The sequence below is a fragment of the Lagenorhynchus albirostris genome, chromosome 1, assembly GCF_949774975.1.
Source record: "Lagenorhynchus albirostris chromosome 1, mLagAlb1.1, whole genome shotgun sequence".
Taxonomy (NCBI): Eukaryota; Metazoa; Chordata; class Mammalia; order Artiodactyla; family Delphinidae; genus Lagenorhynchus; species Lagenorhynchus albirostris.
The window spans coordinates 67,601,594-67,621,158 of record NC_083095.1 but is presented as its reverse complement, the minus strand read 5'-3'; the positions used below and the strand labels follow the sequence as shown (position 1 = coordinate 67,621,158).

Below are 19,565 nucleotides of genomic sequence, written 5' to 3'. Positions count from 1 at the left end.
CCTGGCTATTGTAAATAGTGCTGCAATGAACATTGGGGTGCATGTGTCTTTTTGAATTATGATTTTATCTGGGTATATGCCCAGTAGTGGGATTGCTGGGCCATATGGTAATTCTATTTTTATTTTTTTTATTTATTTATTTTTGCTTTTTTTTTTCTTTTTGCGGTACGCGGGCCTCTCACTGTTGTGGCCTCTCCTGTTGCGGAGCACAGGCTCCGGACGCACAGGCTCAGCGGCCATGGCTCACGCTCCTAGCGACTCCGCGGCATGTGGGATCTTCCTGGACAGGGGCACGAACCTGTGTCCCCTGCATCGGCAGGCAGACTCTCAACCACTGCGCCACCAGGGAAGCCCCTATTTTTAGTTTTTTAAGGAACCTCCATACTGTTCTCCATAGTGGCTGTATCAATTTACATTCCCACCAACAGTGCAGTAGGGTTCCCTTTTCTCCACAACCTCTCCAGCATTTATTGTTTGTAGACTTTTTGATGATGGCCATTCTAACTGGTGTGAGGTGGTACCTCATTGTAGTTTTGATTTGCATTTCTCTAATAGTGATGTTGACCAGCTTTTCATGTGCTTCCGGCAATCTCTATGTCTTCTCTGGAGAAATGTCTATTTAGGTCTTCTGCCCATTTTTTGATTGGGTTGTTTGTTTTTTTTAATATTGAGCTGCAGGAGCTGTTTATATATTTTAGAGATTAATCCATTATCTGTTGATTCTTTTGCAAATATTTTCTCCCATTCTGAGGGTTGTCTTTTCGTCTTGTTTGTAGTTTCCTTTGCTTTGCAAAAGCTTTTAAGTTTCATTAGGTCCCATTTTTTAATTTTTGTTTTTATTTCCATTACTCTAGGAGATGGATCTGAAAAGATCTTGCTGTGATTTATGTCAAAGAGTGTTCTTCTTCCTATGTTTTCCTCTAAGAGTTTTATAGTGTCCGGTCTTATATTTAGGTCTCTAATCATTTTGAGTTTATTTTTGTGTATGGTGTTAGGGAGTGTTCTAATTTCATTATTTTACATGTAGCTGTCCATTTTTCCCAGCACCACTTATTGAAGAGACTGTCTTTTCTACATTGTATATCCTTGCCTCCTTTGTCATAGATTAGTTGACCATAGGTGCATGGGTTTACCTCTGGGCTTTCTATCCTGTTGCATTGATCTATATTTCTGTTTTTGTGCCAGTACCATATTGTCTTGATTACTGTAGCTTTGTAGTATAGTCTGAAGTCAGGGAGTCGGATTTCTCCAGCTCCGTTTTTTTCCCTCAGGACTGCTTTGGCTATTCGGGGTCTTTTGTGTCTCCATACAAATTTTAAGATTTTTTGTTCTAGATCTGTAAAAAATGCCACTGGTAATTTGATAGGGACTGCTTTGAATCTGTAGATTGCTTTAGGTAATATAGTCATTTTCACAGTATTGATTATTCTAATCCAAGAACATGGTATATCTCCATCTCTTTGTGTCATCTTTCATTTCTTTCATCAGTGTCTTATGGTCTTCTGAGTACAGGTCTTTTACCTCCTTAGGTAGGTTTATTCCTAGGTATTTTATTCTTTTTTTGCAGTGGTGAATGGAATTATTTCCTTATTTCTCTTTGTGATCTTTCATTGTTAGTGCATAGGAATGCAAGAGATTTCTGTGCATTAATTTTGTATCCTGCAACTTTACCAGATTCATTGATTAGCTCCCGTAGTTTTCTTGTGCCATCTTTAGGATTATCTATGTGTAGTATCATGTCATCTGCAAACAGTGACAGTTTTACTTCTTCTTTTCCAATTTATATTCCTTTTATTTCTTTTTCTTCTTTGATTGCCATGGCTAAAACTTCCTAAATTATGTTGAATAATAGTGGTGAGAGTGGGCACCCTTGTCTTGTTCCTGATCTTAGAGGAAATGGTTTCAGTTTCTCACCATTGAGAATGATGTTGGCTGTGGGTTTGTCATATATGGCTTTTATTATGTTGAGGTAGATTCCCTCTATGTCCACTTTCTGGAGAGCTTTTATCATAAATCAGTGTTGAATTTTGTCAAAAGCTTTTCTGCATCTCTTGAGATCATATGGCTTTTCTCCTTCAATTTATTAATATGTTGTATCACATTGATTGATTTGCATATATTGAAGAATCCTTGCATCCTTGGGATAAATCCCACTTGACCATGGTGTATCATCCTTTTAATGTGTTGTTGGATTCTGTTTGCAAGTATTTTGTTGAGGATTTTTGCGTCTATATTCATCAGTGATATAGGTCTGTAATTTTCTTTTTTGTAGTATCTTTGTCTGGTTTTGGTATCAGGTTGATGGTGGCCTCATAGAATGAGTTTGGAAGTGTTCCCTCCTCTGCGATTTTTGGAAAGTTTGAGAAGGATGGGTGTTAGCTCTTCTCTAAATGTTTGATAGAATTCCCTGTGAAGCCATCTGGTCCTGGACTTTCGTTTGTTGGAAAATTTTTAATCACACTTTCAATTTCATTACTTGTGATTGGTCTGTTCATATTTTCTATTTCTTCCTGGTTCAGTCTTGGAAGGTTATACCTTTCTAAGAATTTTCCATTTCTTCCAGGTTGTCCATTTTATTGTAATAGACTTGCTTGTAGTAGTCTCTTATGATGCTTTGTATTTCTGCAGTGTCCATTGTAACTTCTCCTTTTTCATTTCTAATTTTATTGATTTGAGTCCTCTCCCTCTTTTTCTTGATGAGTGGCTAAAGGTTTATCAATTTTGTTTATCTTCTCAAACAACCAGCTTCTGGTTTTATTGATTTTTGCTCTTGTTTTCTTTGTTTCTATTTCTTTGTTTCTATTTATTTCTGCTCTGATCTTTATGATTTCTTTCCTTCTACTAACTTTGGGTTTTGTTTGTTCTTTCTCTAGTTCCTTTAAGTATAAGGTTAGATTATTTATTTGAGATTTTTCTTGTTTTTTGAGGTAGGCTTGTATTGCTATAAACTTCCCTCTTAGAACTGCTTTTGTTGCAGTCCATAGGTTTTTCATCATCATGTTTTTGTTGTAATTTGTCTCTAGGTATTTTTTGATTTCCTTTTTGATATCTTCAGTGATCTCCTGGTTATTTAATAGCGTACTGTTTAGCCTCCATGTGTTTGTGTTTTTTATGGTTTTTTCCCTGTAATTGATTTCTAATCTCATAGCATTGTGGTCAGAAAAGATCCTTTATATGATTTCAATTTTCTTATATTTACCAAGGCTTGATTTGTGACCCAAGAGGTTATCTATCTTGTCGAATGTTCCATGTGCCCTTGAGAAGAAAGTGTAATCTGCTGTTTTTGGGTGGAATGTTCTATAAATATCAATTAAATCTATCTGGTCTATTGTGTCATTTAAAGCTTGTGTTTCCTTATTAATTTTCTGTCTGGATGATCTGTCCATTGGTGTAAGAGAGCTATTAAAGTCCCCCACTATTATTGTGTTACTATCAGTTTCCTCTTTTATAGCTGTCAGCAGTTGTCTTATGTATTGAGGTGCTCCTGTGTTGGGTGCATGTATATTTATAATTGTTATATCTTCTTCTTGGATTGATCCCTTGATCACTATGTAGTGTCCTTCTTTGCTTCTTGTAATAGTCTTTATTTTAAAGTCTATTTTGTCTGATATGAGAATTGCTACTCCAGCTTTCTTTTGATTTCCATTTTCATAGAATATCTTTTTCTATTACCTCACTTTCAGTCTGTTATGTGTCCCTAGGTCTGAAGTGGGTCTCTTGTAGATAGCATATATATGGGTGTTGTTTCTGTATCCATTCAGCGAGCCTGTGTCTTTTGGTTGGAGCATTTAATCCATTCATGTTTAAGGTAATTATCAATATGTATGTTCCTATTACCATTTTCTTAATTGTTATGGGTTTGTTTTTGTAGGTTCTTTTCTTTGCTTGTGTTTCCCACTTAGAGAAGTTCCTTCATCATTTGTTATAGAGCTGGTTTGGTGGTGCAGAATTCTCTTACCTTTTGCTTGTCTGTAAAGCTTTTGATTTCTCCGTTGAATCTGAATGAGATCCTTGCTGGGTAGAGTAATCTTGGTTGTAGGTTCTTCCCTTTCATCACTTTAAATATATTGTGCCACTCCCTTCTTGCTTGTAGAGTTTCTGCTGAGAAATCAGCTGTTAACCGTATGGGAGTTCCCTTGTATGTTATTTGTCATTTTTCCCTTGTTGCTTTCAATAATTTTTCTTTAATTTTTGTCAATTTGATTACTGTGTGTCTCAGCATGTTTCTCCTTGGGTTTATCCTGTATGGGACTCTCTGTGCTTCCTGGACTTGGGTGGCTATTTCCTTTCCCATGTTACGAAAGTTTTTGACTATAATCTCTTCAAATATTTTCTTCAAATACTTTCTCTCTTCTCCTTCTGGGACCCCTATAATATGAAAGTTGTTACGTTTAATGTTGTACCAGAGGTCTCTTAGGCTGTCTTCATTTCTTTTCATTCTTTTTTCTTTATTCTCTTCCACAGCAGTGAATTCCACCATTCTGTCTTCCAGGTCACTTATCTGTTCTTCTGCCTCAGTTATTCTGCTATTGATTCCTTCTAGTGTAGTTTTCATTTCAGTTATTTTGTTGTTCATCTCTGTTTGTTTTTTAATTCTTCTAGGTCTTTGTTCTTTAATTCTTCTAGGTCTTTGTTAAACATTTCTTGCATCTTCTTGATCTTTGCCTCCATTCTTTTCCTGAGGTCCTGGATCATCTTCACTATCATTTATTCTGAATTTTTTTTCTGGAAGGTTGCCTATCTCCACTTCATTTAGTTGTTTTTCTGGGGTTTTATCTTGTTCTTTCATCTGGTACATAGTCCTCTGTGTTTTCATTTTGTCTATCTTTCTGTGAATGTGGTTTTCATTCCACAGGCTGCAGAATTGTAGTTCTTCTTGCTTCTGCTGTCTGCCCTCTTCACTGTGTTCTTACGATAAGAAAAAAGTAGACAAACCTTAGTTTAACAAAAGAAACCGAAGAAGAAAGAAGAAACCGAAAACTGTCTTTTCTAATTTTTATAACATATACACTTAAATATTTGGCTGTGTCGTATATGTCATTGTGTTTTACATTATGATTTATGTGGAACTCCCTAATCAAATATTTGGTGTTAAAAGAGGAAAGGCAGTCTTGGGCATTATTTTACATGGTTACAAAGTATTCAATATATAATTTCTAATTTGTAACATTCTTTCTAATTATAAGGGTTATATCAGTTTATTGAAGAAAATTTTAGGAAAGTCAGAAAGGTATAAGGAAAGTAAAAATTTACCTGTAGTCTCCCCATTCAGAGTCTACGGTAAACCGTATTGTTTATCCTTCTATATGCATATTACATATTTATATTTTTAATCAGGAAATCATTGTTATAGATGCAGTTTGTATTCTAGAGTTCCAATTCCTTTCATTATGCCAGTTTTTCATCGTCTTAAATACAGCTGACCCTAGAACAACTTGGGGGTTAGGGACGCCAACCCTCTGCACAGTTACAAATTAAAGTATTACTTTATAGTGGGCTGGCCCTCTGTATCCCTGGTTCCACATCCATGGATTCAACCAACCACAGATCATGTAGTACTGTAGTATTTATTGATACAAATATGAGTATAAGTGGACCTGCATAGTTCAAACCCATGTTGCTCAAGGTTCCAGCTGTAGTCTCCAATAGTAGTATTTAGTGTTTCCATGATATTCAGCCATATAAATGTAATATTCTTTATTTAACCCTTTATTACTTAGAGATAGTTAGATACATATTATTTATATTTAGATACTACTATTTCTGGTGAAAAATAAATTTTTGTTAAAGACAAAAATTCCAGCCTACTGCTGAAAACAGCTGATTCAAATCCTGCTTTCAGAACAAAATTGTGATTTTTGTGTTTGGGATTTCTCTAATGGTATCAGCAAATTTTGTCCAGGTTGAAATAGAATATTTAAGCATTTCATCTTCCACATCTTAGTGATTCCCATTCTTTTTTTACTCTCATAATGTTTTCTTGTATTTAGGTAGGGTTTTTTTCCATTTACAAAAGCATTTGGAATGATAAGGAATTATAAAAGAATATTGATTCACATAAAAATGTTTATGGCATGCTATTATTAAAATGTTATAGAACAGTATGTACAATATGATACTAATTTTGTTTTTAAAGTATATATGTTGTGTATGCATATGTTCAAAGATTAGAAGAATATATGCCGAAATCCTAACAGTGGTTACTTCTTAGTGGTAGGGTTCTTCTGGGAGCATTCTGTTTTCTGGATTCTCTACAGTGAACATATTCCCAGAAGGAAAATATTTTTTAAAACATAGCTAAGTGCCATATTTTTGCAGAGCCGTCAAGAATTCTATAGTTTAGTTAAAGACATTCTAGACATTCATTTAGAAAGATTTGAAAATAAATGACTATATGCAATTCAGTATAAAAGTGTATATGTAACTATAAGGAAATATCATTGAGCAGTAGAATTAGAATAGTGTTAATGAAGAAAGTGGTGGTTTTGAGCTGAATCTTAAAAGGAAATGTACAGTTTTTTATTGGAGAAGACAGTGAGTTTATACCCTCAAAGGACAGCATCCCAAAGGCATGTGTCTGGGAATGAGAGAATATAGAAATGTGGAGAATAGTAAAGAGACTAAACTTAATCAGTATGTGATTGTTCTTTTAAAACAGAAAGTCTCTGTTTCATGTTAATGATCAGATATTTAAAAAAGAAAAGAGAAATCCTGAAGTTTGGGGAACTAATGCATTTGTGTTTTTTAAAGAATTTCACTGTTTTAGTACCAGTTGCTCTCTACTTGAACATTATTTTTCATGGTTACAAATTATATAGTCAATGTTTGTATAATTGTTTCAGTGTTAATTTTACTGAAACACTGTATTAGTTGAAAAATTTCTTTTCAAAAACTGCATAGTAAAACTTATGGTTAGTCAGTAGATATTTTAATGCCATGATACTAAATGTTAGCTCAAATAATCAGTGTTTAAATACAACTTTCTTATGTCATAGGGCTTTTGCCAAGATGGCTTCAGCTCCTACCAGCTATGGCAACACTACCACTAAACCAATGGGGTAAGTATTTTTAATAATTCTGATTGAATAAGTCTGGTACTTCAGACCATAATTGGACTTTTGTGCCTTAAAAACACAGTGTGACACTTTGGATACAGAAAGTTTTCATTGTGATACAGAACAAATGTCAGCATGCCTTTAGCTTCCATAGGTAGTTTAAATTCTGTATTTTACCTGGTATGGCTTTGTATGCTTCCTTGTTCTTAAAACATTATGTTTGGGCTTCCCTGGTGGCGCAGTGGTTGAGAGTCTGCCTGCCGATGCAGGGGACATGGGTTTGTGCCCCAGTCCGGGAAGGTCCCACATGCCGCGGAGCGGCTAGTCCCGTGAGCCATGGCCGCTGAGCCTGCGCATCCGGAGCCTGTGCTCCACAATGGGAGAGGCCACAACAGTGAGAGGCCCGCGTACCAAAAAAAAAAAAAAAAAAAATTATGTTTTTCATTTTCAGAAGATACATGAAGTTTAAAAACTGTTTTTATATCAATGTTGATAATATAGACTTGAAGCTAGACACTCAAGACCTAGCTTCAAGATGGAACTAGGCATACTGCTAAATGATAGAGAGGAAATCCTCAGGGCTGGGTATGACTTCTGACTTCAGAAAATCCTGTACAGTATGTGTGGTTTTCAGGGGAGCTAAACAAAGTGATTCTAACTGCTGTTTTCCATACCATACTAGCTTCAAAATTCCTAGCTTATTTTTTGGAGCTTAGAACAAAAGCATGAAACTGGAGGAAAACCGGTTTACCTACCCCGAGCTGCCAGTTTTAATGAAACAGTTTCCAAAAAGTAAAAGTACTTGGCCTAAGGCAGGGCCTTGTAAGCGCTTGGCAAAATGAATCCATTTGGCCTCACCTTCAGACAGTGCTGTGCAGGTGAGCCCACTAACTCCCTGAGAGTTACCTGGTACCTGGGAATTGCCTCAGAACTGTCCACTCCAACAGAGATTACTTTCTTTTGTTTTTGTTAAAGAAATGATTTCCATCCTGTCCATCTCTTCATTTCAGAGGGGAGTAGGACAAGATAGGAAAAATGAAAATATATTTGGAAAATTACTCTCATGCATTTAATGAAACAGACTTTCCAGTTCTTTGTCTTAAAATCTTGCTGAATCTTAAAAGCCTATTAGATTTCTTATGGATTTTGTAGTTGAGGATTTTAATAAAATGTGTTATAAGAAAACCTTGGATGATTTGAAGGCTTTCCCTAGCCTTCTTTTTTTAAAATTAATTTTTATTGGAATATAGTGCTTTACAATGTGTTAGTTTCTGCTGTGCAGCAAAGTGAATCAATTATACATATACATATATCCTCTCTTTTTTGGATCTCCTTCCAATTTAGGTCACCACAGAGCATTGAGTAGAGTTCCCTGTGCTAAACAGTAGGTTCTCGTTAGTATCTCCCTAGCCTTCTAATATCAAAATGCAAGATTACCATTCTGTCCCACAAAGCATCCTTTGATTCCGTGTGAGAGACTTTTTGAACCACAAATATAAAACCAATATGGCAAGTCATTTGTGTTATTTTTGTTGTTAAAAATTCAGACACTAAACAGTCTTCTGAGTTGAGGTAGAATTCATCAAGTATGTTGTGCTTCACATTTTTATATGATAGGTTTTGTGTATGAGGGGAGAAAGTATACAATTGCAGGATTAGGTCTAGCAGCTATGATATAGAGAACACAGTAACTTTTGACCTATTCGTAATACTTATAGACATATATGTTTTGAATATGCCAGTGTGTTTTGAACTCCTAAAGTGAGTCATCTGAATTACTATCTTTTTTTAATTGAAGTATCGTTGATTTACAATACTGTGTTAATTTTTGCTGTACAGCAAAGTGATTCAGTTATACATACATACACATTTTTTAATACTCTAGATTACTGTCTTTAATTTATTGTTTTAACATTAAGACAATCAGGAAAGCAAGTAATTCTCTTCAGTTAATAATTTGCTTAAATACTATAGCTAAGGCTTAGCAATTAAAATGTTTACATTGAGGGCAGCTCTCAATTTTTATATTTTATTAATATCGACTAGTCAGAAAGTTTTATTACTGTTTTATTACTGTTTTATTGTTAAATAAAATTGTGGCAGTGATGTCCATGGAAGCAGAAATTCTCAGGTCACTTCTGTTTAGTAAAAACAAAGGTGGTAGGCACATAGAGCATCAGCATATATTGTGTAATCAGACAAGTATTCTGTCTGTAACTGGAGAGATAATTTGTACTTAGTGCAGTCCTCTTCTTTTGCACCTAGTCTCTTATCACGAGTCATGAATACAGGATCACAATTTGTGATGGAAGGAGTGAAGAACCTGGTATTGAAACAGCAAGTAAGTACAATTGTTAGAAAACACACTGGTAACTTTTGAATATAAATGTTGGCAGGTTGATTGCTCAGATAGAGCAGCTTCTACATATATTCAAGTACAAATATTAGGAATAAAATAAAATCAAGGCATCCTTTACTGGTATATTTAAGGATGTGAGGGTGTTTTACAGGTATAGTTCACAACTCTGTAATTTTATGCTTTTTTTTTTTAATTCGCTAATTGGACTTTACTGACATTTTGATTTCCTTTAACTATTATCAGGTTTGTGAAAGTATATTAATTGAAAAAAAATGAACTTAACCTTAGAATAATGAACTGTTACAAAAATGCATATCATGTAAGTTTTGACATATATTAGGAGAATATTAATAAACTAATAGCCTTAATAGTTTAAAAGCCTGTGTAAATTAAAATAAAAATATTTTAAGTAGAATATATGTTTTGAAATAATGTAACTATAGCTTGATTTCATACTTCATTTTGGAATAACAGTCTTAGTTTTAAATATAAGACTTTTTTTAATGACTTTTGTATTTTTGTTGTTTTCCTGTTATTCTTATATATAGATATTTCTGCTTCAGAGTCATCATTAATTGATTTGGTTTCAAACTGGACTTGTTTTTAACTTTTTGTTATGGAAATTTTCAAATACACGTTAGTATGTCAAATACTCCTGAGCCCTTCACCAAGCTTCAATACTCAACATCGTGCCATTCTTGTTTCATCTTCCCCACTTATATTTTTTTATTTGATTTATTTTTAACTGGGATATTTTAAGGCAAATCTGAGATATAATATTTCACACATAAATACTACAGTTTGTAGTGAGAAGGATTTTAAAGGCCAAATTAAGAAAAGAAACAGAGTTAATTATCTGTTATTCAGATCTGAATATTAAGTGTTTACTTACTTGTTTTCAGAATAAACTAGATCTTTTGTTTCTCTGAACTTCTTCCACACCTTTTATCTTTCTTATGATGTTTACCTGTGATATTTTGTATTAACATTATTTATATTTTACTTCTTTTTTTTCCAGTTTTATTGAGATACAATTGATATATATTGTTTTACTTATTGATGGCAAAGAATTTTTTTCCCCATCTTTGAATTTTCCATAGCAGTTTGAAGAAAGTAGGTATTCAATTTTTGTTTGAATAAGTGAATAAGATTTTATTGTAAAAAAAATGTAGTGTTAATAAAGAACAGTGAAAAATCCTAATTTGCTGTCTTTAACTAAAAGGCTGATTACTTCCTAACTTTCCTTCAGAGAGATTCCAGATTGCTTTATTTCCTAAGTACTTGGGAAGAATTTTTAGCTTCATTATCACTCTTAGGAATTATTTTCAGTCCTTCCCATTCTGTCTCTCTTCTGGTAAGAGGCTACTACTAAATACTTAATCCACTTTTTTACTGGTTCACGGTACTTTCCTAAGTCAGTTTATCTTTGCTCTCTTAGACTACTGAAGGTGAAGAGACATAAAAATAGGAGGTTGGGCACATTAGTGACCAACATACTGTACTTACAGTTTAACCTAGCACCTGTTAAAGAAAAAATTACTCATGACACTCATTAAAGTACAGTAAGGCAGACTTTATTCAGGGGGACCATTGAGAAAGATGTTGGGACCATCACAATGGAGTTTTGAAGTCTGGGAGAGAGATTGGGCTTAAGTACAAATACAAAAGTGGGAATTTATAGCCAAGGAGCAGGGTGTAGGGAATCAGTGGTTGGAAAATTACCAAGAGGAAATATCAGGGATAAAGGGGGATCCTGGCCAAACCAACCTAACAGGATTCTTGCTGAAGGCAGGCTAGTGTGATTGGACATCACCTGGGAGGTGGTAGAAGGTGAGGAACCCGATGAGATACCGAGGGTGTTTAGATACCGAGGATGGAGGTGCTGGCTATAAACTGACTTTAGCAGGATTCTTTCTAAAATTGGACAATGCAGAGATGGACACAGAAGTCCACAGGTCGAGGCCCAGTTGAAAAAGTTCAAAGAGCCTGAGTAGAATCTCGTCTAGGAGAGAACCTTTGTCATAGCACTCTATTTATTATCAACTATGGACAAGATGATTTCATATGTGAGACAAAGAGGGAACCACCAGTTTCTAAGACTACGTCTGCCTTTTGCTAGATAGACTGGCTATTGTATAACTACGTATAGTTAAATTTAGTTTTAAGGAAAAGTACATATTTTACTTAACATGTCACTGTTAGAAGGAAATCCCAGTAGTAAGATTCCCTAAACAAAGGAATCCTTGTCACAAATAACTGATAGCATTGAGCAATTACAGGCTTTAATCTTTATTTATTTATGACTGCGTTGGGTCTCCGTTGCTGCGTGCAGCCTTTCTCTAGTTGTGGCGAGCGGGGGCTACTCTTCGTTGTGGTGTGCGGGCTCCTCATTGCGGTGACTTCTCTTTGTTGCAGAGCATGGGCTCTAGGCACACGGGCTTCAGTAGTCGTGGCACGTGGGCTCAGTAGTTGTGGCACACAGCCTCTAGAGCACAGGCCCAGTAGTTGTGGCGCATGGGCTTAGTTGCTCCACGGCATGTGGGATCTGCCCGGACCAGAGCTCGAACCCGTGTCCCCTGCATTAGCAGGCGGATTCTTAACCACTGTGCCACCAGGGAAGTCCTTGTAATCTTTTAAATGATCAAATTTACTTTTTGAACTTATTACCTTAGTGTCACATGATATACATCCCCAAATGATGCCTGTAAGAAGGGTCTAAAGTGATCGACTTAAATATTTTATTGTGCTAACACAACAGTGTGTTTTATTTAAAGTTAAGTTTATAAAATATAAAACAGATTATCCTCTGTGACCTCAAATCCTTTTGCTTTTCTTAACATTGCAAATAACATACTGCTTTGATATAGGCAGTTTCTCACTTACAGAAGTAAAATTTGAAATGACTGGTGGTTACCTCTTTCTATATCACATTTCTATCACCACTGCTAAGAGAGCCAGGCCAGTTTTTTAAATAGATGTTAATAAGACTTTTTAGGAAATATTTATTGATTTGGGGGACACTGGTTACTGATTGGGGGATAGTGGTTCATTATATATTGTGAAGTAAAAATAAAAGTCATTATAAAACAGTAAATTCAATATGATCTTTTTGTTTTTGTTTAAAAAAAGAAAAAAAATAGAAGATACTCAAGGATATATAACTAGGTTTTAAATGTTAGTTTTTCTAGGTGAGAGTATTCACCTCTGATTAATTCCATATGATAAATTATTAGACTTCAATTATGGAAGCAAAGAGTGAACATTTCTAATTGTTCTTAGTAAATTTACCAATGTTGCTGTCCAGAAAAGTTGTACCAATTTGCAGTGATTTACAGCACCTGTTTCTCTATATCCCGCCCAAACTTGGACCTGTGTGTATGTGTATGTGTGTAATCTTTGTAAATTTAATACTTTTAAAAAGTCTCTTGTTCTAGAAATATTTAAACTCATAGAAAGCCATTTTTAAAGTTACACAGTCCTAACGTTCTAAAATTTAGAGGAACTGCTACAGGTAGATATAGGGCAGGTTGGGAACTGAAAAAAATGTCAGAGAAGAGACTGGAAAAGATGAATTCTTTGTTTCACACTTGTAAAATTCTGTTTAATTTATGCCTCTTAAGTCTCTAAGTATTTGTTTCAATTTTTTATCTGAATAAACATTTTAAGCTATAAAAACATTAGATAGAATAGGATGTCTTGTCATGTCCAGTTTTCTAGGTCACTTATAAGAGCCTTTTATACTTTTTTGTTTCTTGGGCAGCATAAGTTTTATGTATCACAAGTATTAGCTATCACATAAAACCATTTGAATGATATTCGCAGATTTGAAATATACTTACGTGAGGATAATTGTATAAGAACGTGATGATGAATAATGTAGTACTAAGTTGCATAATTTAAAAGTCTTCTATTTCACTTTCTTTGGCTTGTTTGCTTAAATAATCACTCTTTTAAAAATGAATTAACAACAAATAAATTGCAAGCAGTGGAATTCAGTAGATTAAAAAAGACTTAAAAGATATATCACCTAATTGCAATACATAGCCCTTATTAACATTATAATTTGAACAGTGAAACTGTAAGAAATAAATTTATGGAGCAGGAAAATTTTGATACTGACTAGATATTGAGCTGTATTAAAAATATTTGCTGATTATTTTAGGTGCAATAATAGTGTTATAGGGGTTTTTTTTTCTTTTAGGAGTTCTTATATTGTGGAGATATATATACTGAAATATTTATTGCTAAAATGATTTGATACTGGGAACTTGTTTTAAAACAGCCTAGGGAGTGGGGAGTGAGAGTATAAATAAAATAAGAATTTGCCATGAGTTGATAATTGTTGAACCTGAATGATGGAAATTGATGTGTTTTATTGGGTCCAGGTAATCCTGTTTCTTGATTTTATTGCCATTAATATGCTATGGTTTGGGGAAAAAATACCACTTCATATATTTTATTCTTTCCTCATCTGTAAGATGTGGATGTTGGATTCACTCTGTAGATCCCTTCTGATTTATAATTTTTAAATTTTGGAAATAGATGATCCATCCTATTCCCCTTCCTCCTCTCTGCTTCACTGACAACTTTCCAACATCCGCATACTCCATCTTATTCTTTACTTGGCTAATACAGTCTTCCAGATAAGTATTCTCTTCAAGAAAGTACACATACTGCTTTTCATTCTTCAGGACTTTGATAATCAAGACAGCAGCGACTCTTGTCCCAACTTCACTGCCTAGTTCATCGTCAGAGTATCATCCCAAATCCAAGGCTACCCAGGGTAGGGCAGGGGCGGCGGGGTCGGGGGGGAGTTGGAAATAGTCACCATAGACCAGATGGCAATACAGGGCAACAAGTGGCTAATCCTAGGAGAATTAGAGGGGAAAAATGTTTTTAACTGTTTTGGATATAGGCCTGTATTATGTTTTTTAGATTGTCTGTTTTTTAATTTCTTTGCATATTTTATTTTAATTTTGTTTTTAAGCAATTATGCCATCAGAGACAAAAATTAACATTGTTTTTATTTAAACTTTTCCAGTGACTAAAATCATAAAACGTGACTATGGTCATAAAACTATTAAGGATTTCTAGAAATTAATTTCTCACTGTATTTTTTTTCTCCCAGTAATATTTCTAGTTCATATATTTGAAATTTGAACATCTTGGAAATAGTGATCCTTAATTTAGGATATTCACATGTATGGGATTCTGTCTCTCAAATCTAAATAGATATAGAGGCTTTCTACTAATAAAAATTTAGTTAGTAACCTAGACAATAATATTTTTCATTTTATTTCTGAAACAGTTTCTAAAAACAATGAAATATATGCTTGGGAATTTTTAAAATAATGGGCTTTCATTTGATTAAATTTCATTTATACCTCTGTTATTGAGGTACACAATTTTTTTGTGTCTTTAAAGATGAGTGAACAGACCATTTGTTGAGTGAAGAAAATGGTATGGTTTTGTTCTGCTGTTTTCTCTCTGTTAGCTGCCACAGTTCAGTTTTTTCAATTAGTAGAACTTAGTTATCTTAGATATAAATTATTATCAATATAAAATTCATTTTAAAATGATTAACTTAAGTCTTCGTATAGGCCAGATAGAGCATTAGTTGATGACAGAGCTCTCAGAAGTTGTTTCCTGAAGTACTCTTTCTTAGGCCTTTAAAGACATTATGTATTTCCTTTATCATTCTCTACACTGCAAGTTTTCCTTAATGTGTGACAGTGTGTGAATTATTGTGTGGTGTGGCACTGGTAGATGACTCTTTTGGTGTTATCTGTTTGTAAAGACCAAACAAAAACATAAAGAATCGTCTCTGGGCTCTTAAACTTCTGAACTGTACTGCTAGAAAGAAATTTTTCTCGTGTTATTTAATGACCTATTCACTAGCAGGCTTATCTTCAGATACAGCAGAGATATGAAATGCCAAGTAAAATTTAACTACCTTTTAGAAAAATCTTATTTTTATACTAAATGAAATATTCAAATTTCCAGTTATTCACAAATACAATAAAAGTAATATGACTCATATGGCTTTATCAATTATATAAAATCTTTTCTGAACTTTTCTCCATTGCACATATCTAATACCATAGTACAATTCAGAGAGCTAAACGGAGAATTCAAAGCAAATAGAGGGGCTTCCCTGGTGACGCAGTGGTTTAGAGTCCGCCTGCCGATGCAGGGGATACGGGTTCGTGCCCCGGTCCGGAAAGATCCCACATGCCGCGGAGCGGCTGGGCCCATGAGCCATGGCCGCTGAGCCTGCGTGTCCGGAGCCTGTGCTCCACAACGGGAGAGGCCACAACAGAGGCCCGCGCACTGCAAAAAAAAAAAAAAAAAAAAAAAAAAATGTAAATAGAGAAATGGATATAAAATTAATTTTAGTAAAATATTATAATTTATAATGTTGCCTTGCTCCAGAATTCTTTTTATTGTTCCTGTTATGTTGCAAAGTACTTCATCTTTTGTTGGTGTTACTTAGAACAAATTTGTAACTGTAGTTTTTTCTTTTGAAAGCATTTTTATAGATTTAAATCTGTACCCAGTTATTCTTTAGAGAAAGTTATGGTTTAGACTTACATTCTTAAGTGAACAAACTCAAGTTTATTTGAAACAAAACTTAAAAGGTAAAATTTTGAGCTCTCTTTTTCAAATTCTAAATAGAATTCAGGAAGTACATTCAGTCAGCTTGAACATTTGGTGCTTGTGTTTATATTAAGAAGTTCCTGGCCAACAAAAATATCAGAGAATAATGAAATAACTTTAATTTTACTTGCCTAAGATTATCTTGAAAGATTTTTACTTGCCGATCTAGAGAAAGGAAAAGGAAGAAGAAATGCGTATTTTCTGCCTGGGCAAAGCAGCATTTTCCTTAGTGATGGTCCATTTTAGTAACAATAAAATGTTTTATGACCTACAGAAAGTAAAACTTGTAAAATAGTAATGTGTTATCTACAGTTATTTGAATAATGAGATTTAATGTTGCCTCTGTTGTATGAAATCTCTAAGATACAAAACTATTCTTTCCAGAATATTCTGTACAGTTCACAAAGGAAATATCAGTTCAAAGTGGGCAGAATACCATCCCAGTAGGAAGGTACTTTGAATAGGCATAATAGTCACTTAGTAAATTTTCTGTACCCAATGTGTTGTTACGTTCAAAATAATGGTTAAAATGGTCAGATTGAAACATAGCAATAGTATTTCATATCCCCATGCATGTAAGCATGTCAAGGGGCAATCTTCTGTCAACACCAGTGTTATACATTTTATGTTCAAAGTGGAATGTGTTTTGTAAGAAGATAATATAGTATGTCATTGAAAATTTGGAATTTATCCCAGGCAAAATTAAAGCGGTCAGTAAAGTTGTGTGTGCATCCATTTCCCCATTTTTTCAAAGAACACAAGTATCTTATTGGCTAGAAGAATATACATTAGAAATTAAAAAACTCTGTTAGGTCATTTAATATCATATATTTCTGCAAACTTAAAGTACTATTTTTTAAATAAATCTGCAGAAAGGAAATGAAAAAAAGGGGGTGGGGATTCTTACTCAATTAAAAGCTTACAATTACGGGTGTTAAAAAGCAGACATCCAACAAAGTAAAAAGCCCAAATATGTATTTGTACTAAAACCTGGATACACCTACACATTTTTAAAAATTACGTTTTTTCTATGGAACCTTGAATAATGCCAAGGGTATTTACAACTATGACACCATTCACAGAATACTTAATCTTCGAATGTGTTTAATTGAAAGGTAAGCATACTGAACTATAGAATGATTAGGTTGTTTTGCTACTAGAGAAGAATTTTGGTTTGTTATTTCTTCTAATATTTAACAAAATACTCACTGATCTCTTCCACAGAATCTACCTGTTACTCGTATTTTAGACAATCTCATGGAGATGAAGTCAAACCCTGTGAGTAGCATATAACACTGTACTTGTAAGTTCTTGAACATACCAGACTATATACAAAAAGTGATAAACTCAGAGTTTGTTGTGGGCTTAATCACAGCAGACTACATGCTGGAAAGGAAAGAGTCCATGTTCTCAAACAGCCTTTTTTAGCCATTACCACAGATAAATGGGAATTGGTTTCTCAGCTGCTACATCACTCTGGCCAGCTTTCATCCAAAGTAAATGTAGATTATATCCTATATATGTCCTAAGGAGCAAGTTTCTATAAATAAAAAAGAACTAGTGAGCATCAGTTGGTGTACTATAAAGAGTACCAGATCAGTTTAATTTTATGAAATTAAATTAGGAGAGGAGTGCATAGTAAAAATTTTAAGTGCATGTATTCAGATGGCACCAAGTTTTTTGGGGCTGAAAGGTAAATTGAGAGAGAAATTGTTTGATGAAGAGCTAAATGGGTAAATAAATATGAGCATTTACTTAAAGAATGGGTTTTCAAGCTATCTGTTTATAATTCAAGAAAGGAATGCAAAAATCATCACAATCTGTTTCATAAAAGAGCCCATCCTGTTACTGTGGCAACTAGAAATAGAGTGGTTATCTGGAATAGAGAAAAGCCGCATGATCAAAACCCTCATCTGGGTTGATCTGAATCACTATAGACTTGGCATCAAGACTTAGGATACCAGGCTGAGAGAGAGAGTGAGAACAGAATCTTCCGTTAAATATGTCATTATTTTGTAATTGTTAAAACATTATTATAACATTAAAGGAAATTAACAAAAACAAATTTTAAAATCTGTCCATGTGAAAACAAAGATATAGTGTTATAAAAAAGCCCAAAAAGGGGCAATTACAGTTATGAAAGGAATGAGAGAATTGTCTATAATGATAAGCTAAAAAGGATTGGATTCTTCTATCTGGGAATCAATATAGAGAAAGTGGTATACAATGTAGTAAAAATAGATTTATTACTACATCCTAGAATATATGAAGAAGGAATGCTTCTTGAAAAGCCTGAGAGAAGTATGATTTATGATTAATTGTCTTATAGACTACTACTTCATAATAGGCAGTAAATTTCTGGAAGATATTACCCCAAACAATAATAAAGATTAAAAATATAAACAAATGCAAAACTTTAGACACCATATCCACAAGGGGTTAGGCAAGTTCAGGATATTTTGTTGCTGTCCCTAATCTAGAAGTCGAGATGATGGATAAGGACAGTAATAATGATAATAGCTAACATTTATTGTGCATTTCTTTAGCCAGGAACCAGTCAAAACATTTTTCATATAGCTCATTTAATCCTCATTCGAACCTTCTAAGAAAAATACTATTTTTTTAAATTATTCTCATTTTATAGATGAAGAAACTGTGGCACAATTAACTTGCCCAAGGACACACAGCTAATAAATGGCAGAGCTGAACAGGCCACATTTTTCACCACTGTGCTATATTGATTAGGGCAAGAGCCATGCCCTTCGTAGAATCATAGAACTTTAGAGTTTAATGAAACTGTAGAATCTTAACTGTGAAGGAGAGGAAACCAAGAGATATTGTGACGTTTCCCAAGGCACACTATTTTTAATAACAGAATTGGAACCAAATACCCACTACTTCTGAATTCCTGCCTACTACTCATTCCAGCATATACACACCTTCCACATATCTGTCATAGACATACAGATGGCTAAATTATAGGTCTTATGTTTCTCCAAGTTCTGTAAGTTCATTTATCAGTTCTATTGACTTGGACTTTATAACTGAAGGCACATTACTACAGACAGATATTTTTTAATTAATTATAAAAAGTAAAATTTTTCAGCTTTGAAAGCATTTTTTCATCCATCTGCTAGATGAGACAGATGCCTGCTTCCTCTCTTATCCCTGTCTTGTTCCCATATTGACAAATTGATTTGGAGGCTTTGAAGAGATTAACAAAGTGTACTAAGTTAGACCTGACTAGTCATCTTGAATATATCGTATCTCAAAGGCTTTAAGATGCTATAACCTAATTCTAGATGAATTCTTATCACTAACGTTTATTAAGTGTTCTTTGATTTGTCTTGATTGGATATAATGAAAGAAAGGGATTAGGCAAGATACCAGGTAAATTTCATCTTCCCTTGTACATCTGGCTAGTAGCGGTTTCCTAGAGCAAAGTGTTGAAGGATTATGGCACTGCCTTTGGGTTCAGGGAGAGTTCTGTGATT

The 19,565-nt window shown here is 34.2% G+C and overlaps 1 protein-coding gene across 8 annotated transcripts in view; it reads left to right on the top strand.

Moving 5' to 3' along the window:
• Positions 1–19,565, top strand: part of SCFD1 (sec1 family domain containing 1) — a 134,814-nt gene that overhangs the window by 97,407 nt on the left and 17,842 nt on the right. For all 8 annotated transcript variants that reach the window (XR_009539674.1, XR_009539670.1, XR_009539672.1 and 5 more), the window contains exons 18-20: positions 6,996–7,058; positions 9,321–9,396; positions 17,296–17,349. Coding sequence is in view for 1 of the 8 variants with exons in the window: in XM_060144189.1 (XP_060000172.1) it covers positions 6,996–7,058; positions 9,321–9,396; positions 17,296–17,349 (193 nt within the window). In the remaining 7 variants the exon portion in view is untranslated. The remainder of the gene's footprint in view (positions 1–6,995; positions 7,059–9,320; positions 9,397–17,295; positions 17,350–19,565) is intronic.